The 27,795-nt window shown below is 43.4% G+C and overlaps 1 protein-coding gene across 2 annotated transcripts in view; it reads right to left on the bottom strand.

Annotated features, from left to right (window-relative positions):
- SLC4A5 (solute carrier family 4 member 5) overlaps positions 1 to 27,795 on the bottom strand; it is a 135,742-nt gene that overhangs the window by 26,101 nt on the left and 81,846 nt on the right. The window contains exons 14-21 of one of the 2 annotated variants that reach the window (XM_075858486.1): positions 27,338 to 27,609; positions 23,333 to 23,394; positions 22,080 to 22,280; positions 21,486 to 21,599; positions 16,243 to 16,404; positions 13,069 to 13,247; positions 12,087 to 12,159; positions 11,096 to 11,164 (exon numbers count right to left, since the gene is read on the bottom strand). In XM_075858486.1, coding sequence (XP_075714601.1) covers positions 11,096 to 11,164; positions 12,087 to 12,159; positions 13,069 to 13,247; positions 16,243 to 16,404; positions 21,486 to 21,599; positions 22,080 to 22,280; positions 23,333 to 23,394; positions 27,338 to 27,609 — 1,132 coding nt within the window. Of the gene's footprint in view, positions 1 to 58; positions 7,351 to 11,095; positions 11,165 to 12,086; positions 12,160 to 13,068; positions 13,248 to 16,242; positions 16,405 to 21,485; positions 21,600 to 22,079; positions 22,281 to 23,332; positions 23,395 to 27,337; positions 27,610 to 27,795 lie in introns of those variants that run through there. The other variant, XR_012882503.1, reaches the window with a different exon arrangement.

Here is a 27,795-nt window from a genome sequence, read left to right on the forward strand (position 1 = left end):
TGCAGTGCAGATTAACACGCAGGAGACGGTGATGTAACTTGGTATAATAATAACTCACAGTTTCTTTACTGGAAGATTGCAGGCTGCAGCTTGGCTCCACATAGAAGTTATTATCCAGCTAGGGCAGGCGGGATGAGGCAGGCGGAGGCAGTTTCCTATCTGCAAGCAGCAAAATGAACTTTCTTCTCTCTTGCTTTCCTTCTCTTTAAGCAGGTTTGTTTCCCTGTATTAATTTCTAGTTCAGGCCAGAAGCTTTCTGAACTAAATATGCTGTGAGGCCCAGTATTATCTCAGCTCTCCTCACAGGCTGTCTTCCCTCGTTCCTCTCCTGGAACCGACTCCTCTACAACTTTCTGCTGCAAAGCCTCCTGGGAACTGCCTCAGACCCTCCTCTCCAGCCACACCCTTTACAGGCTGGAAAAATAGATTGTAATGACAATTCTGCATCACTAGGTGGCAGCATAACGCAACATATAACATTATGTTCAATGCATTACAATGTAAACAATACTCCTCTATGGTATTGTCAGGACACTACATACACCCCTGCTTTAACAAAAGCCGTCCTCGGCGTCTGCAACGATGGAGGAACTGCAACCCTAGGAATGGAAAAGTCAGGCACATATCAAGCATATATTAAAACAGTGCAATATATTACTTTCACGAAGAGTCTCATCAGTCCTTTAAGGCACTAGAATAAGGAATATGGGCGACGACTCTTGTTCAATGTAAAGTTCCTGTATCAACTGTTGGGGAACAGGGATGTGGATTCCTCATATAAACTTGTGGGGTGCAAGAGTTCTTAACTCAACCGGGACAGTGTCCAAAAGTTCGGCACAGAATAACTTGGGTAAATATAGCAAAGTCCTTCAATGTTCAAGTAAAAAGTATGAGGTAGAGAAAATGTTCAATTCTATGATGAAACAGTTAGTCGAGATACCTGGCGGGTAATTTACCCCTGGTGCTCCTCTCTGGTCTTCTAATAGGTTCTTCCTCGAAGAAAACTGGTTCTGGGTTCATCTGTTGCTCTGGGCTGGCTGAAGACCCTGGCTGTGATGTTATCGGAGTCTCAACTTGATCCGGAACACTTTTGTCAGGGACAATGAAGGAAATTAAAGGCCCACAGAACCAATTCAAAGGAGAAAAATCAGGCATCTCTGTCTCTGGTGACGGTAAAAGTTTCTCAACAACAGGAGGTTTCTCAACGATTTCAGCCTCTGCAGGAACAAACTCTTTTTGACACAATTTAAGTCTGTTACGATGGACTACTTGAGGTGCTCGGCCTTCTTTCACTATTTCGTACACGGCTGTGTCAGGATATGGGATGGCTTTGATGGTGTACGGTTCTGTTTCCCACTTGGTGTCCAGTTTGCTCGTTCTGTGATTATTCTTGAGCCAAACATGATCACCAATCTGAAAAGGCTCGGCTCTAGCATGCAAGTCAAAGTCCATTTGTTGCTTCTTGCGGGCTTCCTCCATTCGACTTTCAACAATTTTGTTGGCATCAGCCAGACGTCTTTGGTGGTCACTCACCCAATCGGTTCGTGGCAAGGGGTTGATGGCATCAGGCACTGACACATCCAGGTCTAAGTCAGCTGGTAATTTGCCCTGACGACCAAACATGAGGTAGTAGGGAGTGTACCCAGTGGAACAGTGTACAGTGTTGTTGTACATGTAAACTAACTCTGGTAGCAGGGTTGGCCAATTAGTCCTCCTCTGAGATGGCACAGTCCTCAGCATCTCTATAAGCGTCTGGTTCATCTTTTCACAGAGGCCATTGCCTTGTGGGTGGTAAGCTGTTGTACGGAGCTTCTGACAACTGTAGAGAGAGAACAGTTCTTGGAATAGCTGAGATTCAAATTCTGACCCTCTGTCAGTCAGGATCTTCTCAGGACATCCATAGGGTAGCATGAAGTATCTCCAGAAAACAGCGGCAGTGGTTTTGGCTGTCAAGTCTCGGACAGGTACTGCAACCGCAAACTTGGTGTAGTGATCGATGATGGTCATTGCATATGTGTATCCAGATCTGCTAGCCTCAAATTTGACATGATCTATGGCCACGATCTCCAAAGGTCGGTGACTTACGATGGGATGTAATGGAGCCTTCTGATCATGTTTTTCACCTCTGCTTAGAGCACAAGCTTGACACTCTCTGCACCAATTCTCAATATCTTCACGCATTCCTATCCAATAGAAGCGTCTGCGGATTGTGGCTTCTGTTTTTTGTACACCGAAGTGTCCCGATCTGTCATGGTAGGCTTCTAGTACTGTTCTTGCATCTCGACGGGGTACTACTACTTGATGTAGACGGTCACCAGTGATGGGATCCAGAGTGCTGCGTAGCATCAGACCTTTTTTTATGAAGAGTCGTCTCCTCTGTCTCCAGAGACGGATTAATTCAGGGTCTACATTGCCACGACGAAGTCTCTCAGGTACTCTTCTACTGACGAGAAAATCTTGCAGCTCTCCCATCACCCGACTCTCTGCTTGAAGTTTAATCCATTGCGCCTTCTCTTGGAGTGAATCTGAACTCTGTTGCTGGGAGCAAAGTCCTTTCTCTATGATGGTGATTGTGTTCTGCTGGGTGAAGCGGGTGTAGAAGGACGGCATTTCTACTTCTTCCCAGTCTTCTTCATTCTGAGCAGGTACTTCATCGGTTGGCAGGCGGGATAATGCGTCCGCATTCTCATTGGATTTGCCGGTTCTGTACCTGACCACGAAGTCGTAGTTTGCAAGACGAGATGCCCACCTTTGCTCTAGGGCTCCCAGCCTGGCTGTGTTCAGATGTGCAAGGGGGTTGTTGTCTGTGTAGACTACGAATGGTGTTGCCGCGAGGTAGTCTTTGTACTTCTCGGTTACAGCCCACACTAACGCGAGGAACTCCAATTTGAACGAGCTGTAATTTTGGTCATTTCGTTCAGTCCCTTTAAGCCCTCGGCTGCCAAAGGCTATTACCCGTTCTCTTCCCTCTTGCATTTGGGTCAGGATGGCTCCAAGACCTTTCTTGCTGGCATCCGTGTAGAGGCAGAAAGGTTGACTGTAGTCTGGATAACCAAGGATGGGTGGCTCAATCAGCTTCTGTTTCAGCAGCTGGAAGGCAATCTCTTGATCCTCAGTCCATTCAATAGGAATTGGTCTTTTCAGATGTTCCTTTGAGTGTCCTCTAAGAAGCTCTTGTAGAGGCTCTGCAATCTGGGCGAAATAGGGTATAAAGCGCCTGTAATAACCTGCGAATCCCAGGAAACTTCTCACCTCTTTTACTGTGGTGGGAGTAGGCCAATCCTTCACAACAGCAATCTTTTCTGGGTCAGGCATCACACCCTCAGAGCTAACAACGTGTCCCAAGTAGTTGACTTGTGGCTTCAGCAGATGGCACTTGGAGGGTTTCACCTTGAGACCATGCTTAATGAGAACCTGGAAGACCTCAGCCAGATGTTGTAGGTGGTCTTCATAGGACTTAGAGTAGATGATCACGTCATCCAAATACAGCAGAACAGTCTCAAAGTTCTTGTGGCCCAGACAGCGCTCCATCAACCTCTGAAAAGTTCCAGGTGCGTTACAGAGTCCAAAGGGCATGCAATTGAATTCAAATAGGCCCATGGGAGTGGTAAATGCTGTCTTCTCAATGTCTTCTGGGGCCATAGGTACCTGCCAGTACCCACTTGTCAAATCCAGGGTGGAGAAATAAGCAGCTTTTCCCAAAGCAGTCAAGGACTCTTCTATGCGTGGTAGAGGATAGGCATCTTTGTGGGTTATATTGTTAATTTTCCGGTAGTCTACGCAGAATCGCATCTTGCCATCTTTCTTTTTGACTAAGACAATAGGTGCAGCCCAAGGGCTGTGACTGTCCCGAATCACCTTGGCATCCTTCATTTCTTTTATCATCTTCTTGACAGGTTGGTACATAGTGGGTGGTATGGGCCGGTATCTCTCTTTAATTGGAGGATGAGAGCCAGTTGGGATATTGTGCTTCATTATGCTGGTCTTCGCGAAGTCCAGGGGATGTTTACTGAAGGCCTGATGGTATTCTCTTGAGACTTCCAATACTCCTTCAATTTGTTCAGCAGGCGTGGCAATATCCCCAACAAAAATTTCTGACCACCATGGTGTAGATGAATTCTCTTCTTGTGTACTCTGTATTTGAGTGGACTGTTGGGCAGCAACTGTTGAATCTTCCACAATGTCTTGGAATGTGACCTGTAATAACTGGGCAACAGAGTAGTATTTCTTTAATACCACAGGGATGTCACTCAGATTCAAGAGGCGGATGGGTACCTTTCCGCGGGAAACGGTCACTAGACTTCTTGCAGCAAGCACCATAGGATGTTCTTCAAGATGGAGGGGTTCTACTAAGGCTTGGTAGTCTTGGCCTCGTATCCCTGGGCGAGCATGGCACCACAGCAGGGTTTCGGTACCGGGTTTCAGGATCACTGGACGGACATCTCTAATGCGGGCACGGCAGATCTCTCCTCTGACGTTGGCAAACTTCTGCTGAGCGCACAGCACACGAATAGTCTGTTGGATTACTTTCTGCGCAGAGTGTGAAGCTGTTGGCAGGGATCGGTGTAGGGCATCTAGCATTTCCCCATAACAATTCCTTAGGATGTTCATTCCGAGCACCACTGGAGGCATGTCTTCATCATCGACCTTTACTACGATCACACCTTGCTGTGTTAGGTTAGTCTCTCCCACTTGAACGGTGGGTTCCCAGTAACCTTGCAGGGGTACTGTCTGACCATTGCTTGCAATAACATTCAGCCAAACTTCTGGTGGCTGCATCAATAGGTCGCTGCTCCAGTATTTCTCAAACATGGCTTTCTCTATGGTGGTGACTTGCGAACCAGTGTCCAGCAGAGCTGTAAGGGGTACCCCATTAATGTGGATGGTGACTAATGGATGGGGCCCGACATACCTGGTCAGCCAATTTGGATCTTCTGGACCTAGTGTTCTTCCACCCGAGGGATGTTCTTTTGACCGCCAGCACTCTCTCTCCACATGACCACTTTTGTGGCAGTGTCTGCAGATGGGCCTTCTATGAGTATCAAACCTGTCTGTAGGCAATCTTCCAGATCTCCTGTAGTATCCCTTGCTCGCACTGTCAGTAGGACGACTCCTATGCTGTGGGGACTCACACTCTGGCTGAGGACGCATCTCTAACTGTTCAAGCTTATGACACACCTTCTCCAAGCTCTTAGTCAGGATTGCGACTTGGTCCTTTAAATCAGCCACTGCATCTGGAATCTGTACTTGTGCACCCTGGGCAGCAAGGAGAGTAAAATTTCCTGGAGACACAGGACACATGAGCTTAGCATCTCCATAACTGTCAGCAGGACACACAGCAAATTTGGTTGATTCTTGGTTGAGTTCTACCCCCAGGATTCTGATGGACAATTCTTTAAAATCCAGGAACGTACTTTCAGGATGTTGAGCAGACAGCATCTTTAGTTGACTTTTCAGAGACTTTGTTTCAGCTCCTTCAATAAACTGCTCCCGCAGTGTGTTATCTGCATTCTGTGCTTCACGTGGGTCCACTTCTATAACGGCCCTCAGTGCCTCCTGTAGGGATAAAGCATAGTCTCTAAGGGACTCACCGGGCTGTTGTTTCTTGCTAAAGAAGCGCATTTTCAATTCTGATACCGTCCTGGTTTCAAAGGTGACCAGTAGTCTTTCAAGAATCTGTTCTACTGTCCTTCGTTCTGCATGAGGCCATGACTTTACCTCTCTCAATGCAGCGCCCCCTAGCTGGCCAATGAGAATTTCCACCTTCTGTTCTGTTGACACTGGATATAACCGGAACATAGCAAGCATTTTCCCTTTAAATTCTCTCAGGGTATGTGATTCACCTTTGTAGCGGGGGAGCCAGGGTGCTCCAAAATAATACGGCATGGTCAGCGGCATCATATGCCTGGTTGTGGGTGATCCACCTCGGCTGGGGGAGCCGTTATCGCTGTCGTCAGACATTTCTAATATAAATTCCTATCGTTGCCCCTAGCAACGAGATGCTCAGTAGCAGAATGTGTAGTAAGTCTCTTATTTGTGCTCACTGATGCGACAAGTTCATCTTTACTTGGGCTGAATTGTAAAAACTTTCAGCGGTACTCACTGTTTTGGAGCTGGAACCTCTTTCTCTGTCTTTTTGGAATATAGGCGGCCGCTGTGACTCAGATTCTATACTTTTCAAGATGGCGGCGCCCATCTACTTCCAGTGGTTCCGGCTTGTTTCTCCTTCCCCACTGCAACAGTAGGTAGGAACTTTGGTTCCACTGTAGTGGTCGGTAACATGAGGTTCCTTGCTGTTGCTGGGCAGATTCTCTGCTTTCCCGCCTTCAAGTGAGCGGGGGTGGAACTAAGAGCAATTGTGATGCAGCAAACAATTCAATGCAAACAGTCTCTAATGGCACTTTTGTTCTGCTAAACAATGATCAATTCAATGTAAAAGTCTCTAATCACATTCACTGTCAGTACAGCAATTTCTATCACAAGTTCCATAAGTAACACACAGTCTTTCCAAGATGGCTGCTTAACCCCACATGTGCTGGTGATAATTTCTTGCAACAATAAAGTCTCTTTAGCAGGCACAGAGGTGTATTAATCCTGTTCGTGACGCCAATTTATGTGCAACAGCCCGATGGGGATGAGGGAAAGTGCGGAGACCAATGTTGGGAGTTGTAGTACTCACGGTGGCTGTAGTCCTCTCACACTCCTGCGGAGCTGGCACAGTGAAGGAGGGGGATCTGCATATGTATGGGTGGTAGTTGTTGATTCCCCCTGGGGCACACCCTGTGGTGCTGTCTCCTGGTGGATGGGATATGGGGTGCCCTTGATGTTAGTGGGTGCAGTGCAGAGTAACACGCAGGAGACGGTGATGTAACTTGGTATAATAATAACTCACAGTTTCTTTACTGGAAGATTGCAGGCTGCAGCTTGGCTCCACATAGAAGTTATTATCCAGCTAGGGCAGGCGGGATGAGGCAGGCGGAGGCAGTTTCCTATCTGCAAGCAGCAAAATGAACTTTCTTCTCTCTTGCTTTCCTTCTCTTTAAGCAGGTTTGTTTCCCTGTATTAATTTCTAGTTCAGGCCAGAAGCTTTCTGAACTAAATATGCTGTGAGGCCCAGTATTATCTCAGCTCTCCTCACAGGCTGTCTTCCCTCGTTCCTCTCCTGGAACCGACTCCTCTACAACTTTCTGCTGCAAAGCCTCCTGGGAACTGCCTCAGACCCTCCTCTCCAGCCACACCCTTTACAGGCTGGAAAAATAGATTGTAATGACAATTCTGCATCACTAGGTGGCAGCATAACGCAACATATAACATTATGTTCAATGCATTACAATGTAAACAATACTCCTCTATGGTATTGTCAGGACACTACACTGTGGAGAGGGGATACATGTCCTGTGGATATCCTGTGGAGAGGGGCTACATGTCCTGTGGAGAGGGGATACGTGTCCTGTGGAGAGGGGGAGGATACATGTCTTTTGCTCTATTTTGCGCCTTCAGGACCAGACATCGTTTAGCCATTTTTAGCACGTGTTAGTTAAATGGCTATAACTTTTTTATTTGTTGGGCTAACGACGTGATTTTTGCGACGTTTTTTTCCGTAGACAATGCAGGTTTCATTTTTTATTGTTTTTATACACACCTTTTTTGCTATTTTAGAATTTTTATTCATAAAGTTTGAAAATAATAGTAAAAAAATAAGCTTTTTTACATTTCAGCTATTTTTTTTTGTGTAATAACATAGTTTTACCCTAAAATAGACCTTTTATTTGCGATCGTCATTGTCCACCGTAAATCTTTTATATATTACATGTCTATATTAGGGTAATTGGGTCAGCGCTAGCGTTACAACAATGATTGGCGAGGGGAAAGTTTTTTTTTTTGGGGGTGGGTATTTTATGTGTATTTATTATTTAATTTTTTTTTGCACTTTACTTTATTATTTTTTTATTACTATGGTCTGTCCCCCAAAGGTCAAAGAAGACCTTTGGGGAACTTTATATATTTTTTTCTTTCTTTTACACCATGTTTTTCCACTGTAACTGGAGCTGCACAGCAGCCCCAGTTACAGGGGAAATCAGCCCTCTCATAGTGACGATTGTCACTAATAGGGCTGTGCTGGGTCTAGTAAGACTCAGCAGCAGCCTGCCACTAACAGCCCCCGGCGATCATGTGACCCGTCACATGATCACCGGGAGGAATAGAGACAGCGCCGCTGCTGCTGTCTCTATTCCTGTACACAGCGCGCATTAAGCGCTGTGTACAAGTGATCAGAGAAGACAGAAGCAGCGAAGGCTGCTTCTATCCTCTCCTCAGGGTCCCCGGCAGTCACTGACAGCCGGAGACCCGACATTCAGCTGCCCGATCGCGCGGGCAGCAAGTTAAAACCCGAGCCGTAGAAAGTCTATGGCTCGGGTTTTAAGGACCCTGACCGCTAGCCGTAAAAATACAGCCAGCGGTCGGGAACCAGTTAATGGCAGAGCGGGGAGATACCTCCCTGCTCTGCCGTAGTGTTCAGTGGCGTCCCGCTGTAGCAGCCATAGCGGCTGCTAGCGGAGCCTCCGGCCATGGTGGGGGCCCGTGCCGGCGGGCGACACGGGCCCCCTCATGCCGCGGGCCCCGTAGCAGCCACTACTGCTGCTACGGCGGTAGTTACGCCACTGCTTAAATAGAAAAAGTCACTAGGCAGTGAGCTATTACTGGTCCTTTGGAGTGTGATTTGGTCTAGGGCGGCCAATAACTTAGTATTCTTACACTCAGATAAAGGCTGTTCACTCTATGGCAGGGGTCTCAAACTCGGCCGGGTAAGTGGGCCACATATAGAAAAAATGGGAAGTTGACGGGCCGCATTACTTTCAAATTTGATACAATACAAAATTATTGTTAATCAATTAGTTATTTGATCTACTATAACATTATATTACTATAATAATACCGCTTGGTTTAAAATTTGAGATATTCCTCCACGTGCTTATTTCAACAATCCAGTTTTCCAGTTTAAGTGTCGCTAAATGCAGTCCGGCGGCTCTGTTAGCAGTGTTTGGCAGACACACATGTCAAGATTGGGCAGCCACTTTTTAGATAGTGCCCCAGTGCACTCTCGGGATGCTGCCAGAGTGCCCTCTGTAGATACTGCCACAGAGTCCTCTGTAGATGCTGCCACAGAGTCCTCTGTAGATGCTGCCACAGTGGCTTCTGCAAATAATGCCACAGTGCCTTCTGCAGATAATGCCACAGTGCCCTCTGTAAATAATGCCACAGTGCCCTCTGTAGATAATGCAACACACCCCTAGATAATTCCACAGTGTCCTCTGTAGATACTGCCACACACCCACTTGTAGATAATGCCACAGTCCTCTGTACAGACTGCCACAGTGCCCTCTGTAGATGCTGCCACAGTGCCCCCTGTAGATGCTGCCACAGTGCCCTCCATAGATGCTGCCACAGTGTCCTCCGTAGATGCTGTCACAGTGCCCTCCGTAGATGCTGCCACAGTGCCCTCCGCAGATGCTGCCACAGTGCCCTATGCAGATTCTGCCACAGTGCCCTCCATAGATGCTGCCACAGTGCCCTCCACAGATGCTGCCACAGTGCCCTCCGCAGATAATGGCACACACACACCCCAAGTAGATAGCTCCATTGGGGCTCCCCCTAGGAGTGGAATCCCCAGCCAGAGTGTTGCAGACGCTTTGGCTGGGGATTCCTCTACTGTTGGAGCCCCTGACGTCACTGTCCATACACAGTGATGTCAGGGGATCCTCCTGGACCGGAATGTGATATCAGGGGCAACCCCAGAGCCGGAGTCCCACAGCAGGGCACTAGTATAGGCTCTGTGCCGGAAATCTGGGGAAGCCATTAACATCAGTGTCCATATACGGACATTGATGTCAGGGGCTTGCCCAGAGCTTGAGTCCCGGAGCAGAGCTGCTTCTAGCACTCTGCCAGGGATTCCAGCTCTTACATCACTGTCCATATATGGACATGGATGTCAGGGGAAACCCCAGAGCTGGAGTCCTGGGCAGAGCGCTAGTAGGCTCTTCCTGGGACTCCAGCTGTGCTCCAGTCATCACTGGGACTTCTGCTCTGGGCAAGCTCTTAACATCACTGTCGATGTATGGACAGCGATGTCAGAGGCTTTCCCAGAGCAGAGCCTATACTGGCGCCATACATGGACACCGATGTCAGGGAATTCCACAGAGTCCCGGAGCAGAGCCGATACTAGCGCTCTGCCCGGGACTCCGCTCTGGGGAAGACCCTGACACACTGTCCATATATGGACAGCGATGTCCGGGAATTCCACAGAGTCCGGGAGCAGAGCCGATACTAGCGCTCTGCCCGGGACTCTGCTCTGGGGAAGACCCTTAACACACTATCAATATATGGACAGCGATGTCAGGGAATTCCACAGAGTCCCGGAGCAGAGCCTGTACTAGCGCTCTGCACGGGACTCCGGTTCTGGGGAAGACCCAGACATCGCTGTCCATATGTGGTACAGAGGTCAGGGAATTCCACAGTCCCAGAACAAAGTCTGTACTAGCGTCTCTGTGTCCTGCGGGCCGCAGACAACAGCACCAGGGGCCGCTTGCGGCCCGCGGGCTGCGTGCTTAAAACCCCTGCTCTATGGCATACCTGACTGTCTCTATCGGTAAGGCCGTGGAGAAGTTCCAAGCTACCTGGACTCCCTTGGACTCATACGCTATTACTGTTTATTTATAATTGATAGCTCTATATGTAATAGCAGTAATACAGCAATTACATAGATTACATCTAGATATGTACCATATTTACCAATGACTGATCCTTCGGCCTTGATGTCTCAACTGGTCCTATTATTGCACTCCTATCTTTGGACTCTAGGTGATCTCCATCGATTTTCTATTCCTACACATTGGCTAATTCTCATTTGATGGTTAAATCAGCCATTTTATTGAGCTATGTATGTCCAACATACAAATATTTTCATGTAAAAAATATGAAAAACATATCTCCTAATGGAACTCATAGCGTCAATGCAACAGAGAATATACCTCCATATTTAAATTAACTTGTTTTACACCACATTTTGTTATTGAAAGCTAAAGGTGCTGTTTCTTACCTGAATTCCATTGAGTGAAGCAACTCCCATGTACAGAAAAATACCATAGAGGACAGGCATTGGAATGTACTAAAAAAACAGGTCACAAAAAGCTTCAGTTAGTAAAGACGATAAGTAAATTTGTATAACTACAGTACAGCCATGGTTTGTATGTTGGGGTCTTATTGATTTTTTTACGGTAAAGTATGTTTTTTTGGGGATATTTAAATGGCATTATAAAATCCATATTATTAGACTGAGAAATGTTAATCAAGCTTTAAAAGATGCCCAGAAATGGTTAAACTAGTGACTGAATAGTGCACATGGCATCACAATGGAAAAAAAAATTTGGGAGGTGCACCCCCCTAAATTAAACCTTTATCGGTATCTTATAAATGCTAAGACTCCCAATATAAAGTAGGGAGTTTGGAGTAATGTATAGTGTGCATAGTGTCCAGCTGAAGACGACATTTAGGAGGAACACTTACTAGTTTAACCCTTTATGGGAACCTTGTTTAAACCGCCTTTTTCTCATGACCGAGGTGCTTTTAAGATAGAGATGGGATCATTTGGTGCTTTTTCTTACCTCCCCATTTGACTTTTTTGTATATTTTTAGCATTAAGCACATTCCCTTTATCCTATTGTTCTGGCAAATGTGCAGCTAACATACTGCAATTTATAGAACATTATCCCACCATCCTACATAGAAATAATCTCGGATTCTGGTATTGTTCATTTTTATTCTCTCGTAGATTAAAAGGATTTTTTCGTTTGTTTCACGTATTACCTTAATAAAAATGAATTAAATATAAAATATTTTTTTTTTTTAAAGAAAAATGGAGTCCCGGCTTTCCGGCTTATGGAGAATTAGGAAGCTGTACATTTGGACTTAGGGTGGAATCTAGCTTCACTCCAGATCTGCCCTTTCAATTGTATTAATGATATAAAACATTTTGCTTCAGTGAATGTTTAAGCAGTTGACGCACTATGAGTAGACAGCATAACATCTACCTTGAGAACTGGAGCCAGGAAGACTGAGATCCCAGTGAGAACAAAAACGATAATTCCAGTCACTCTTTGTTCCCTGTAACAATAAAGAATAAGACGTGGTCAGTCCTACACATTGTGGTTCACTAATAAGATTTGGAGACCTTTACGGCATGTGTCACAAATGATCAAATGGTAAGGCTCCAATTCGTATATATGAGCGGTGGAAGTAAAACGTTCAGTATTTTATTGAGCGTATATAATCTTGACTGAGCCTGGTTGCTTTTCTTTGAGGGTGGATGGAAGACTGAACTGTGTGGCTAAAAGAAAAAAATTATTCTGTGACGAAATTGAATCCGACACTGAGCTATATCAATGTCCCATCATACCGGAACGACCATTTATTCCAATGTTTTTTTGTTGATGTTTTTTTAAAAAAAAACAAAACACTGTAAAATGTATATAATAGCGGGTTCTCCCATTCCAGTGAAAAGGATATATACAGGACCTAGCTATTCCGCATTCAACTGGCCAAATACAGTGATTTCTCATTTAATCATAAGCACGTGTCCCCAAACAGTCCAAGTGACAGATCACTTAAGAGTGTATTGTGGGTAACTTCTGATAGGGATATCTATCCTGTGCTGACCGACTTGAGGCTTGCTGTCATAAATCATAGACTTCCCATTAGTTCTAAAAAAAAAAAGTCCAACATGTGGAATAGCTGCAGGGTGGTACTACTACGCAGGTACTATGTGGCCCTAGTGTGGGGACAATCTCCTCTGATCACTAGTGTTAGGAACAATTCAGGGACATCATTTGAGGCATAAGCTCTGGGGACTGAGAACACAGGATTGTCTTGAGGTTATAACTAGTCTTAGAGCCGGCACATATCTAGAACCTGCTTCTATGCTTGCATGACTGAGGCACCTGAATGGCATGTACCCATTATTGAGATAGATGCTGTAAGCGAGTGGTTTATGTCAGGATATCGATTTCCACCTACCTTACTCCCAAAAACTGTGGTTGTTCTCCAGGGGCACTGGTCTCTGTCTCCATTTTCAAGCTATCAATATGGGCAATGGAGATGACCGTTGCTGCCACATACCAAGGTAGACCCATGAAGGAGCAAATAGCCAAAAGAACGCCTACCAAGAAGAGATCTAGATGATAACCAGAAGCTTTCTGAAAACACAAAATATTTTTTTCAAAAACCTGTCATTCATTGTCTTACACAAATTACAAAGTTCCTCTATTTATTTGTGAGTCTAGATTTAGTTTCTCTGTGCAGCAATTTTACATTTTGACACCCCCAGACGAAGGCAAGTGCACCGAAACGCACGTCGGGGTGGACGTCCATCACATTCCTCCAGCAGCTCATGGGTCAGTATGGTGACATTCTATTACTTATTTCTGCATGTAGACTAATATTGTATATATACTCTACACTATTTTGCACTTTTGGCTTTGTTAATACTGTAGTCTGTCTGTATACGAGATAATCTACTATCTGGCCCCCCTAAATACATGCTATGTACCACTCTCCAGCAGGAGTTTATGTGATGTCCATCTCTCTGTTAGTGTGTCTGTGGACCTTTTTATATATTTTATTTTAACATGTTCATCAAAACAAATATATTTTTTATATCTTGATACAAAGTTCCTCAATTTGTTTGTGAGTCTGGATTTAGTTTATCTGTGCAGCAATTTTACATTTTGATAAGGCTTTTATGATATTTACCATTCTAAAATATTAATTAGCATTTTTTTGATTAATTAAACAGATTTAAAAATTTTTGGTACTTGAGTTGCCAAAATTCTCTTTCTTGGTGTTGTGTGTTTCTGGAAAAGTTGGTTGACAACTAATATAGCTACCATTACAGCTCCCACTGGCTCCCCAGACATTTTCCAAGACTTGAATGGCTTACCTAGAAAGTTATATAGTCATATGGGAATTTATCATTCCATAGAAAGTCAGATTTGTCATTCAGGAAAGATGTCTGACAGCAGCTATGGGATCTATAGTGGCAGCCATATATCCCTATAAACTGATGAATTTGTCCAATGGCCAAAAGTGGAAGAAGGGCACATAGCCTGCTGCCCCCAGTATGCACTACAAATTGATGTAAAGCTTGTAAAGTCAGCAGTCGATAGCTGACAGACTTCTCCATTTATCTCCACTTGACACCACATATGTTCTTATGCTCAGGTAAAATACTTATCCTTTCCCAGTGGAGTCAAGAGCAATCAGGGGCATATCGATCCTAGTTGCAGGGGGTGCGACCACGCCCAGAGGGGAAGGACCCCCGGGCGAGCGCTGCTGACCATGGCAGAGCAGAGAGCCACTGGCTCTCTGCCTTGCCACTTACTAATCCACAGGCTGTTTTAGGTTTATGACCTACTAGAGCTATGAAGGAGGCCAGCACAGGTGGCGCGATGACAACACTGTATTGCGCCTTTTGCACCGGGCTGTGGGCAACAGGCTGCAGGAAGCAGCGAAAGGACCCAGCCACTTGTCATGGGAATGAGGTTAGGAGTTTTTTTTTTTTAATTTTCATTGACTTATATGGGAACTATATTGGGTAACAAAGGGAACCTAACTACTAAATTGTTGCACAAAGGAGGACCTAACTACTATATGAGTGCACAAAGGGGGACCTAACTATGATATGGGGAAACAAAAGGGACCTAACTACTACATGGGTCATAAAGGGGACATAGCTATTATATCGGGCACAAAGGGAGACCTAACTACTATATGGGGCAGAAAGGGGGACCTTTCTACTACATGGGGGCACAAAAGAAGACCTAACTACTATATTGATGCACAAAGGGGGACTTAACTACTATCTGGGGTACAAAGGGGATCTAAGTACTAAATGGGAGCACAAAGGGGAACGTAACTATTTTATGTGGGCGCAAAGGGGGACCTAACTGCTATATGGGGGAACAAGGTGAAACCTACTACGCTTGTCATGGGAATGGGGATAGGAGTTTTTATTTTTATTTTCATTGGCTTATAGGGGAACTATATTGGGACTCAAAAGGAACCTAACTACTAAATAGGTGCACAAAGGAGGACCTAACTACTATATGAAGGCACAAAAGAGCCAAAGATGTTTGTGTTGCAAATTCTGCAGCGATGAGTTATGGCTGGAAGAAGTCGTCATTGGGGTCTGGGCTGGATGAAGAACAAAAGGGAAAGTGAACGACTACAATCAGTAAAGATGTCACCTGTGAGTCACTGGATTTTACTGTACTGTATTCTATTATATGGTCTGCAGAGCGCCTGTGAAGAACTGGTATCTACCACTATATGGTCACTGTATGGTGGTAATATTGATTTCAGAATAGTGTTTTTTAATCAGTAACAATATGGTGGTATTATTCAGTCCCTATGTGGTGGTAATATGTGGTCATATGGTGTGTCGGCATTGTTTGTCCCTGTGGTATCATTGGTAATATTGTCATTAGTATACAGAGTTTTGTTTAGTAACTGTATAGTGATATTTGCTAACTTCATGACTGTATTATTTAGAGGTATATTATCATAAAGAGAAAATTGTTATATAGCTATGTCGTCTTTGAGATATATATATATATTTTTTTTTTGGGGGGAGGAACATATACCTTGGAGCTGGTGCCTCTGACGCTTGTGCCACAGGGGCTTGTGCCTTTGCCCTTATTAGACCCTTGCAACGCGCCTGAAGATCTGAGCAGCAAGTTGGTGGGTTCACTGGGGCCTATAGGAATCTAGTTACGCCACTGAGAGCAACAACCTACCATTCCTCCCCATTGGAACCGAGGTCATCTTCCTCTGCACCACACTGGACAATCTACAAGACACTGGACACCAGGTTACTTACCTACCTTGCTTCCATTTCACACCAGAAGATATTGCTTTTCCCTCTCCCCACTGGACATCAAAAAACAGGTGCTGAGTGTACCACTGACAACTAGGAAACAGTTATGTCACTACTGCTGTCTCAGGATAAGCTCACTAACAAGCACTTTTCAGCATACAAGATGCAAAAGTTTAAATGATCTCAATATGTAGAGCTATATGTATACTGTATACAGCTACCACACCATGTGACAGTGTCAATAAAATACCTACTGGCATATCAATGAGTTTAAAATGTCAATAGAAATGAGAAATATTTAATGTAATCATACATACCCTTAGCTTATGCTCCTTTCGGTTGACTATGACTGCTGTAATTTGCTCATCCATGAAGATCAGAATTGTCACCAGCAGAGCAGGTAATGCGCTGGCCAGATAAATCCACCAAGGGTTCTTCCCAAATGGGAAAACAAACCAGCCACGGTCTGGTCGTGTTGGCTAAGGAAAAATCAACAAAATTTATTGAAACAGACTACTCAAAACTATATTCACTTCCAAATATTTTACAACGGAGTATTTTCAAGGTATCAAAGACATTTAGAATCTCTTATGAAAATAAAAGTTCTCTTCACATTTAGCTAATTTGGTGGTCCTTTTTCTTTTGTAGTAGCCTCCTATTTAATGTTTGCATCTGTCAAACCCTGTGGACACAGTTCATAACAAACAACAATAATGTAGTCTACCAGGCTCGAAACTCAAATCCCAAATAGACACGTCTAGCCAGGCCCGCCATCAGGGGCCCGGTCTCATGGCTGAAAAAAAGGGGCCTGCCCGACTGGCAGCCCCCCCCCCCTCGCCGACCTGCTATAACTTCTCCCTCTCCTGGCAGGCTGTCAGGAGAGGGAGAACAGTAATAGTAATAGTGGTAATAAAACACCTTTTTCTCCCCAATATCTATCTATCTATCTATCTATCTATCTATCTATCTATCTATCTATCTATCTATCTATCTATCTATCTATCTATCTATCTATCTATCTATCTATCTATCTATCGATATATAGTATAGTTTTTGCACGGCCAAAAATCACTATGTTCTGTAGCCTACATGGCAAGTAATGACAGTGAATGTGGTCGCAGTCATTTTACTTGTGATGTAGGCTACGGGACAAAGCGATTTTTGGCCATGGGACCCGTGTCGCGGCCAAAGTCGTTGTGTAGCCCCTGCCTAGGTGATTATAATATCTTTATATATCTATCTAAATTGCGATTTTTTTTTTGTGTTGTACAAATAAAGATTATTATTATTTCTTTATCTTATCTCTTTATCTATATCTATATCTTTCATATCATATGTATTGATGTATTGTACAGTTTTAGGCTGGAGATACACGGCAACTTTGGTCGCAACACTGGTCACATGCACAGAGATCGCTATGGAATAATCTTTCGAAAATTTGCTCTCCAAACGCCAGTTTGCGCACCATTCATCTCCGCCTTGCGCCCAGCATGTGAGAAATGCCCACATATTTAGTATCGCTGAAGTCGGCAGAAGTTGCCAAATATGTATTCAGGTGTGTTTACCCAGTGGCATGCACCAGATGTCAGAAAAAAATCCCCTAAAGTTGCATATTTCCATTTTTTTTTAAATTTCCCTTTTTTTTCTTTTACATTTAAAAAAAATAAATAAAAAATATATCACTTATTTCTTAACACAATATGGAAGCCCAACATGTTCTGAGAAAAACAAGACCAAATACATGTAGGTTGGAAGAGTAATTGAAGAACAATTTGCTTTTAAATTGGCACATGGCTAAAGCTCTCCTATTTTCGGTGCGGATTGCGCACTGAAAATACCCTGCAAATTACAATATAACTCATGTGAATGGGGTTTACCTTTTATTTGAAGGATGGAATAGCATAGTAAGCTATGCTATTCCATCCTGAGAGATCCCGTAAAAAAAAACATATACTGCTCCTGACAACACTTTATGGACAGTAATGTCAGGAGCTTCCCAATGCTGGAGTTCCCAGGCAGAGCGTCACAATCACTCTGCCCTTGGACTTTCGCCCTGGGGAGGCTTCTGACATCACTGTCCAAATATGGACATCAGGAACAGCGCCGGAGTCCCCAGGCAGAGCTCTAGTAGAAGCTCCGGGGACTCCAGCTCTGGGAAAGCTACTAATGCCACTGTCCATTTATGGACAGTGACTTCAAGAGTTTCCCCAGATTCATTCCCCGGCTGACGTATCCTACTGTATGCCTTACATTGGCATACGTTTTGGATGAATTGAACAAAACCAGTTCATAAATTGTTATTAAAACCAGGGCATTAACTGGTCATGTGCCTAACCCATGGTTTTGTTCACTGTAATTGACATCAGTACCAAAATCAGTTAACGCGCATTATGTACAAACATGAGCGCACCACTTTCCGTTGCTCAACCCTTGGTAATGGAGGGGGACCCAGACTCCTTGGCTGTATGGGGCCCAGAAATTTCTGATGATGGCCCTGTGTCTAGCTAATGGGTTCGAGGTTGAGTACAGCCTTGTAAAGGTGATTCTCTTTTGTATAAGACTAGGTTTTCCCCTGCTTTTCTTATCACATTTTTTACCTTAAACTCAGTAGGCACTTGAAGTTTAGGAGTATTTAATCCAGAGAGCATGTCCAGACCAACAAAGATCAAAATAGACATGAAGATTGAGAAGTCACTAATAAGTTTACGAAGCTTAAGAATGCAGCATGAACAAAAGAGGAGGAAACAAGACATTTAGAAACACTCTTAGAAAAGAAAAGAAAAATTCAGTATATTCAGTGCAGCAAATGCAATATCCATCTGTCTGTAAAGCTACATCTTTCATGGTATTTAGTATACAGGAAAGGGGGAATGTTGGAAAAGAGGGCAAGAAGTTGAGATATTGAATCTCTTAATAAAAGACCGGCTGTGGCAATAGAAGAAGCTAGAAGAAACTGACTGACATCAGGGAAACGCGCGTCAGGACAAACACGGCTGTAGATTAGGGACAGCTTAAAGAGGCTCTGTCACCAGATTTTGCAGCCCCTATCTGCTATTGCAGCAGATAGGCGCTGCAATGTAGATTACAGTAAAGTTTTTATTTTTAAAAAACGAGCATTTTTGGCCAAGTTATTACCATTTTTGTAGTTATGCAAATGAGGCTTGCAAAAGTCCAAGTGGGTGTGTTTAAAAGTAAAAGTCCAAGTGGGCGTGTATTAGGTGCGTACATCGGGGCGTTTTTAATACTTTTACTAGCTGGGCGCTCTGATGAGAAGTATCATCCACTTCTCTTCAGAACGCCCAGCTTCTGGCAGTGCACAGACACAGCGTGTTCTCGAGAGATCACTCTGTGACGTCACTCACAGGTCCTGCATCGTGTCAGACGAGCGAGGACACCGGCACCAGAGGCTACAGTTGATTCTGCAGCAGCATCAGCGTTTGCAGGTAAGTAGCTACATCGACTTACCTGCTAACGCCGATGCTGCTGCAGAATCAACTGAAGCCTCTGGTGCCGGTGTCCTCGCTCGTCTGACATGATGCAGGACCTGTGAGTGACGTCACAGCGTGATCTCTCGAGAGCACGCTGTGTCTGCACTGCCAGAAGCTGGGCGTTCTGAAGAGAAGTGGATGATACTTCTCATCAGAGCGCCCAGCTAGTAAAAGTATTAAAAACGCCCCGATGTACGCACATAATACACGCCCACTTGGACTTTTACTTTTAAACACACCCACTTGGACTTTTGCAAGCCTCATTTGCATAACTACAAAAATGGTCATAACTTGGCCAAAAATACTTGTTTTTTAAAAATAAAAACGTTACTGTAATCTACATTGCAGCGCCGATCTGCTGCACTAGCAGATAGGGGTTGCAAAATCTGGTGACAGAGCCTCTTTAATCGAGAGATAAGTGATACATGCTCGTAGCCTTGAAATTTATTTGGCCCGCTCTGCTTAAATACAGCGTTTGCATAGTGGAGCAATCTCAACAGACTAGCGAGATGTTACGCTACTCTGTGAAAACGGCGCATAACAGCTGATTGCTGTGACCTCTGCTTGACACGCAAGCTTTAGGAGTTTGCTCTCACTATAAACAAGTGGGAGCGACTTATTAGGGTATGTTCACACAGCATTTTTTTAGCCGTTTTTCAGGATGTAAACGCCCCGAAAAACGGGTAAAAATGCAGTGAATGCCTCCAAACATCTGCCCATTGATTTCAATGGGAAAAATGGCATTCCGTTCCCACGGGGAGTTTTTTACACTGCCATTTTTAAAAACGGTGCCGTTTTTCATTGACCCAATAGAAAAACAGCTCCAAAAACGGTCGCAAAAAACGCTATTTGCTTAAAAAACAGCTGAAAATCAGCTAAAAATCAGGGGCTGTTTTTGGTTTGCCGTGTGAACATACCCTAATACTGCTGCACTTTTGGTTTGCTTCTTCATTAGTTTGCTCACTGTGATCTATGCTTAAAAAATAAGGCTGATACTGATGACTAGACTTGAAAATTTCAAATAGTTGAACCTTAAATTCAGCAGTTTCTGTTTCACGTTTCGTGTGCCAGTCATTAGTTTAACCCACTTACATACGGCTATGTTCAAGTCTCATACAAAGAGCAACAACATCTCCTATAAGGGCCTGTTCACATCATCGTTGGCTTTCCGTTGGGGGGTTCCGTCGGAGGTTTCTGTCGGGAGAACCCCTTAACGGAAAGGCAAACGGAAACCTTAGCTTCCATTTGCAACATCATTGATATGCTTGAGAAAGGCTCACACCGAGCTGAAACGTTGCACACACGTGGAATAAAAGGATCTTCGTTTTGAATATTTGGTAGTGCTGTCTCAATTTCTTTTTCTTTTTGTCCTGATTGATATGAGAGGTGACGGAAACATTTCTAATGGTTTCTGTTTGTCACCATTCCGTCAGGTTTCCGTTTTTTTGACGGAATCAATAGCGCAGTCGAATCAGTGTGCGTGTTTACTTTACACTCACAATGTATCTTCTAAGGATGTCTGAATTGATACATTCTGGCTCCTAGGTTACTCAATTTTTGTAACCGTGTTGCCATTATTCACTCCAGCACTTGCTTTCACGGCAATAAACTATTTGTTGCTCTTAGAATACACAATATTCAATTCAGACTTATTTCAATTCACTATCCCTCTCCATTCCCACTTGGTTTTTCATAAAGCTTTCTATTACATCATATGCTAAGTGGGATTTGATATGTTATAGGGTGTTCCATAAGGGACCGCTCACCCTATCCCTATTTGGTAATCTATTATTACCACAGCCCGTCTTTTAATAAGAGATTCGATATCTCAACTTCTCGCCCTCTTTTCTCTTTTCCAAGACCCCCCTATCCTGTATACTAATTTCTATTATTGGTGGTGCACATCAGGGCAGTGAAATAAGAAGTTAAAAAATCCCAAAGAGGTGTTTATTATTTTTTTTATCTTTCATGGTAATGCTCTATACCCGGCTTACACTAGGCTTACAGAAAACAAGAGGAATGTAAGAGTAAAGGATTGACACAGGACAGGAAAAAGACACCAGAGGGCCAACCTTAATTTCACTAGGAACATGCAATTTTGGTGTCTCCAGTTCAAAATATGCATCCACACCACAGAAGAAAAGGATGGCGAAGACAATGGAAAAATCAGACACCAGGGTGCGAAGCTGAGGAAACAGTTAAAAAGGGTGGTTAACAAGAATATCATGACCGGGGGTCCTACAGGCTCTACATGGTACACACAATAGTTGCATACACTACACAGATACAATAACTAATTATGTTCACGTTATACATTTCCTATTACATTTTTCAGCCACCACCGTCAGGGGTAAATATACCACCATAGAGGCTGCCCATTTGGCTACTGTGGAGCCTGTGATGAAAGGGAGCCCATTCCACGTTGGTTTTGTCTCCATTTTAATGGACAGTGGGATTCTGTACATGAATGTGGTCTCCACATATGTAGTTATACTAGCAAACTGTGCTCGAGATCTAAAAATAGGTGGAGGTACCAGATATGTGGTAGTGTTAAGCAGCTTGTGAAACGAGACAAATTTTTATCTTTGCTATGGGGCCCCTGACCTCCATGTACGCCACTATCCACGGTGAATCATGCTGGAAAAAGAGGATGTATGTCTCCTTACCTTGGTTGGAAAGTATCGACTGAACTTGAATTTCTTCAACGTTACTGTCATAGAATAGGTTCCGAAGAAAAGGATGAACGACATTAGCGCCAGGTCAGGCACGTAATTGCATGAGTTTCCAAGCAGACTTCCGCCATATTTCAGACATTCCTTCATACTAAGCTGGTTCCAGTCCAAAGCTGTGTTATTCATGGCATTGTACTTGGAATTTATGTAGGGAAGACGATAACCAACATATTTTTAGAACAATACTACTCCATTCTTCTGCAAGTATACACATCATGTCTGTACCACATTATCTCCACCACGACTATATGTAAGAAAGCAAACAACAGCCATTCCTGCTGCCACAGTTTGTGGCATAATACAATGAAAAATTCTGTGGTTTATTGGGTATTTTACTATATCTCTATGCAATTTTATTGCATGTAGTCTAAAATAAGCTATATACTTCAAAGAAGCACAACTATATTTAATGGTTACCAAGATATTTGCATTGTATAGGACCTCATGCACATGGCACACTCCGTATGGTGCACTGCACGGTGCCACATATCAGAGATACACTCCTCAAAGCATCGGATCGAGAATGGAACAATTTTTTTTCTGTCAAACTCTGTCCGAAAAAAAAATCCCCATCTATATTACGAAGTCTATGCTCTGTACAACTCATAGGTTTTATGGAAGCATATGAAAATGCTAGAACCGATGTGAGTCTATCTTTTCCATTATTGATCGCCGAGATTGCTGTGTTCCAAAGTTGTACAAATGAATGAAACTGGGATATTTCATAAGCTGAGTGGAAGTCCATATGTAAAACTGCCAAAATAGGCTACCTGCAGATGGGAGATATGTGCTTTATCTTATATACTGAATGGTGGGCTTATTTTTCAAGGCTGGCGTACATATACAACCACAATTTTCCCCAAAAGATGGCATATGCTCTCAATAAATTGAGCGCATTTTATGACTCCTACTAACTAGCCACATTCCTATGTCTTGATATTTTTCAGAACTGTCAAGTCATGTGTGAAAAGTGTCATGAACACATAATAATCGTAGCACGCATGATCTATTCTAGGCACAATTTGCGACAGAATTCTGTCCTATATTGCTCATGTCTCCCATTATCTCCTTTGATCATTACCCAAAATATCCAAAGAACTGTGATTAAACCTGTGTGCGCTAGAGCAACCCTCAATATATCGAAACCCTCCATTTCAGTTTCTTCAGATCTACTGTACTTTACTTACCAAAGAAATGTTAGTGTTGTTTGGTGCAAACAGAGCTGAAGCATTGAATAAAGTCGTGTTCACTGCAAAACAAAAATTTTTGGTTTTGGGTTTAAATGTAGATAGAAAATAAAATTATTATTTGGCTATAACTACAAATATGGTCTTCATACAACTTGTCTGGTTTAGCAAACAAGCATTTTTAAATAACCTCTAATGGAATTCTTAGTCAGTAAACGGGGGTCCTTTGTTGAGGAGCCTCATCTATTAGCCAATAGCAGAGAGCAATTACAAAGAATGTCTCTCGCTATGGAGGACCCAGCAGTAATTTTTAATGGGCACCATGTAATGCTTCCTCTCCCCTGTGGTGGTGCTGCAGGGAAATGGAACAGATTACAGATGATCACTGGGGGTCTCAAAAGCAGGGGCCTTCTAACAAAAAGGTTCTGTCCAAAGCAAATAACCCCTGTAATATAGTTCACGAATTAGGAGACAACCTCAGCAGTGCTTTAACAGATCTTGAGGACCGAAGGAGATCAATCGAAACTGTGATGTTTTCTAACAGGATATTTGTAGAAAGTGTTTATAATATGGAAAGCTTTGAATACATGGTCAACTAATGTCCTTACTATGCATTGAAAAACAGCTGATTGATCTGTAACAACACTTGCATTGTCTGGGTCACTATAGTGGAGGGACAGATTTTACTGAGAGGTCTAAATACCCACACGTCATGTCAAATTTCCTATGATTTAGAATATAGGGCTCAAATAAAGGAGCAAATGTAGTTCTTTTACTTCGAAATGATGTATGCTTTAATTGTAGAGCACATTTAGTGATTTATTAAATAAGCCTTACATGTTCAAATATATAGAACCCCTTTTAAAAAACGAAATAAAATAACTGGAAGATAGAAGAAAAATTAGGATTCTAATAACAAAAAATCAGAAGCTTTAAAAGCTAATACTTACAGGCATTGAATGGAAGCCAGAGAAAAGAATGCAGAGAATAAGAAGAGATGTGGCAGATATCAGTTACAATTGTTACAATAATTGTTCACGAACATAATCCTGTGTAATGCTCATTCATTCTCAACCTTATTACCACCTTTGTAAAATGTTTCCACGCCCAGAAAATCCCTACTCCTGAAGAGGCTTGGTGTAGGAACCGGTAAAGCATTCTATAATATGGATGAGATATGTCGTTGTTTTGCCTACCACCATGACAAGCATCTCTGAGCAGGCTGAGTTTGCCATGACAGCTCTCACTGCTGCTGTCTTCTTGACACCTCCTGACCAGATTTCAAGGAACTCCAATCTGGTTGGGAAACACTGGTCTAAGGGCTCATGCACACATGTGTTATGCGGACATATAATGCAGTGTCCACATGTTCGTAATTTGGCAAAACAGAGTTTGTGCACGTGGCTTTACCGTGTGCATGAGCAGGGCCAGAATAAACGTAGTTGACTACGGTATTCATCCCATCAAAACAAAGGAACCCTTGCACAACGGAAACAAACTGAAACAATTGGCACCGGATCCACCATCATTAAAATCAATGGTGATGGAAACGGAAACCTACGGTTTCAGTTTAAGTCGGTCAGGGCTCCGTTCCGACGGAAAGCTCCGTCCGAACGGAGCCCTGACGCAGATGTGAACATAGCCTGAGACTACATTCACACGACAGTGAAAAAAAAAATGGCCATTAAAACTGATCAACTGTCAGTTTTTCGTGGCCATTTTGCATCAGTGTGTCTCCATATTCTCATCCATTTCCAGTCCATCTGTCAGTTTTTAATGGCCGTTTGTCATCAGTTTGCCATCCATTTTTCATGGCCGTTAAAAAAAAAGGATGTATTTCATTTGTCAGGGTTTTTCTTTTTGTCCCAACCCCCTGAAAACACCACAGTGCCCATATAGGTAGTGTCGCAATGTCCCTGTAGATAGTGCCATAGTGCCCACTGTAGATAAAACCCACATGGGGCCAGCGCCCACATAGTACCACAGTGCTCACATAGTGCCACAGTGCCCACTGTAGATAGTACCAAAGTGCCCACATATAAAGTGACATTGTGCCCACATATAAAGTGCTAATGCACATATAGTGCCACCATGCCCACTATAGATAGTGCCACAGTGCACAGTGATATCAATGGTGACTGAAACCGAAGCTGTGGTTTCAGTTTCACTTTCCGTTGCGGGGTTTACCCGACGGAAACCTCAGACGGAACCCCGGAACGGAAAGTGAACGGTGATGTGAACAGTCCCTAATGCAAAGATAAAAACGGATTCATTAAAAATGGAGTATAACTGATGACAAACTGACACAAACGGAAAGAAAAGAGTCTGTTTTTTAGGGATACGTAAAAAAAATAATAATTTAGGCTTCGTTCACTACGGTATTCATTAGTCGACTATGGTATTCATTCTGTCAAAACCACGGAGCCCTTGCACAACTGACACAAACGGAAACCATTGGCACCGGATCTGTCACCATTGAAATCATTTTTGTTTTTTTGAGAAATGAACAGAACCCATCTTTAAAGAGGTATAAAGGTTTCAGTTAATAACGTTTATTCATTGTGTAAAGTTATATAATTTTCTAATACACTTTCTGCATGAATTCCTTATTGTTTTCAAGACCTCTGCTGGCTGTAATTCAATAGTCACAATCATTGTTTACTTCCAGTGGATAAAATTCTGTCCTGGTCGTGTGATGATCACTTAGGTGTACGATTCAAGACACAGCCCTGTTAACTGTTCTTTTTTTTGCAGTTGCCCAAGACTGAGATCGGGCTGTGAAAAACGGCCCCGAGTGTTGGCTGGATTTCCTGGCCCAGGTACAGGTGAGCGGAACTCCTGGCATCATAGACATTTATGATGCTAGGAGTCCCTGCATTCTCGCGGAACTTCTGTTCTGTACTGAACAAAATGTTACAGTACGGAACCGCAGTTGCGTGGGAAGGCAGGGACTCCTAGCATCATAAAATGTCTATGATGCCAGGAGTCCCATTCATCTGTACCATGGTCGGGCCGGGAAATCCAGCCGACACACAAACCGTTTTTTACGGCCCGAACTCACTCGTGTGCAAGAGGTGTTATTCACATAACCGGGTGTCAAATTGGCCATGTAAAACGGCTGTTTTTCACGGCTGATTTGGATGCGTGTGGGACCCGTTTTCACGGATCCGTCATAGACTTGAGTCTATTAAGGGATCCGGCAAAACAGGCAAAAATACGACATATCCTATTTTTCCCGATCCGTTCACACGGTCCGTTAAAAAAAACGTCCGTGTGAAGAGCCTCATAGACATGCATTGATTTTAATGCAGCATTGTGATGGCCATTAAAAAAACGTTTGTCACCCAGCCGATTATCCCTGTCATGTGAATAAGGACTAATTTGTCCTGCACCTGGGTCATCATCACAGACCAGGACAGGTTTTTTTCCACTGGAAGTAAAGAAAGAGCCACACTACCTGACCCCAAATTCTTACTTACCTTGGTCCTGCTAAGATATCACTCTCTCTTTTATTCTCATGCAGAAATACTAAGCAACACGATACTCCCAAGCAGCTGTATAGAGAAATACTAGCGCTGATGGATGGTTAAAATATCCAAAAAGGGAGAATTCCTTTATACAGATGTTTAGATGGGTCATGCAACCCTGACAGTCATGTTCTGGAGGAAGAGAGAGCCCCACATATCTAAGCATCATGATGCCCTATGGCTAGTTTGAGGGAACTTCCAATTCCAATAGAAACCATAGACTACTGTTTGTGATATTCTGCATACAGGATGCCGGCTATATAGTATTATAAAACAGTTAATGGCCTGCTCATATGGTGTCAGGAGAACGGTGGGAAATTTGAAATTACCCCAATTTTACCCAAATTACCCCAGCACTCCCAGTTAGGGAAATACTAATTTGGAATATTTTATGCTAACTAGAAAGTAGAAATACCCTCATAACCCATTTATCACCCTTGTATGATATTTTCAGCATCGGTTTAATGTGTCCACTGACCTGGGTCAGGTGCCACACATTCACATCTGTATGTCGTGACATAGTCAGGTTTGAAGTCAGAATTTATGGGGTAATATTTGAAGGCTCCAATCATTTTCTTGATGGCATCATATATGAAGATGAAGCTGATGAGGGTGGAGAAACCTTCCTCTGTGAAACGTGTGATGTACTTTATAATGAAACTGGCATCGGTGGCCACCAGGATAAGGCACTGCAGAGCTGAATGGAGGCCAATCCACAGGCGGAATTCCATGTAGTCTATACTATTACTTCTGCAATTAGATATTACTTTTGGTTAATACATTAGTAAAGAATGGCAACAGCAGGGCGACTAAACAGAGGGGTAACTTGAAGCTCCTGGGCTCCATCGCTAATTCTGTAACAGTGCCCTCAGCCCTACAGGCCCAGATGCCACTGCAACCCCCTATAGTTATTCCCCCTGTTTTAATCAAACTGCA

The sequence above is a fragment of the Rhinoderma darwinii genome, chromosome 3, assembly GCF_050947455.1.
Source record: "Rhinoderma darwinii isolate aRhiDar2 chromosome 3, aRhiDar2.hap1, whole genome shotgun sequence".
In the NCBI taxonomy this organism is placed as follows: domain Eukaryota; kingdom Metazoa; phylum Chordata; class Amphibia; order Anura; family Rhinodermatidae; genus Rhinoderma; species Rhinoderma darwinii.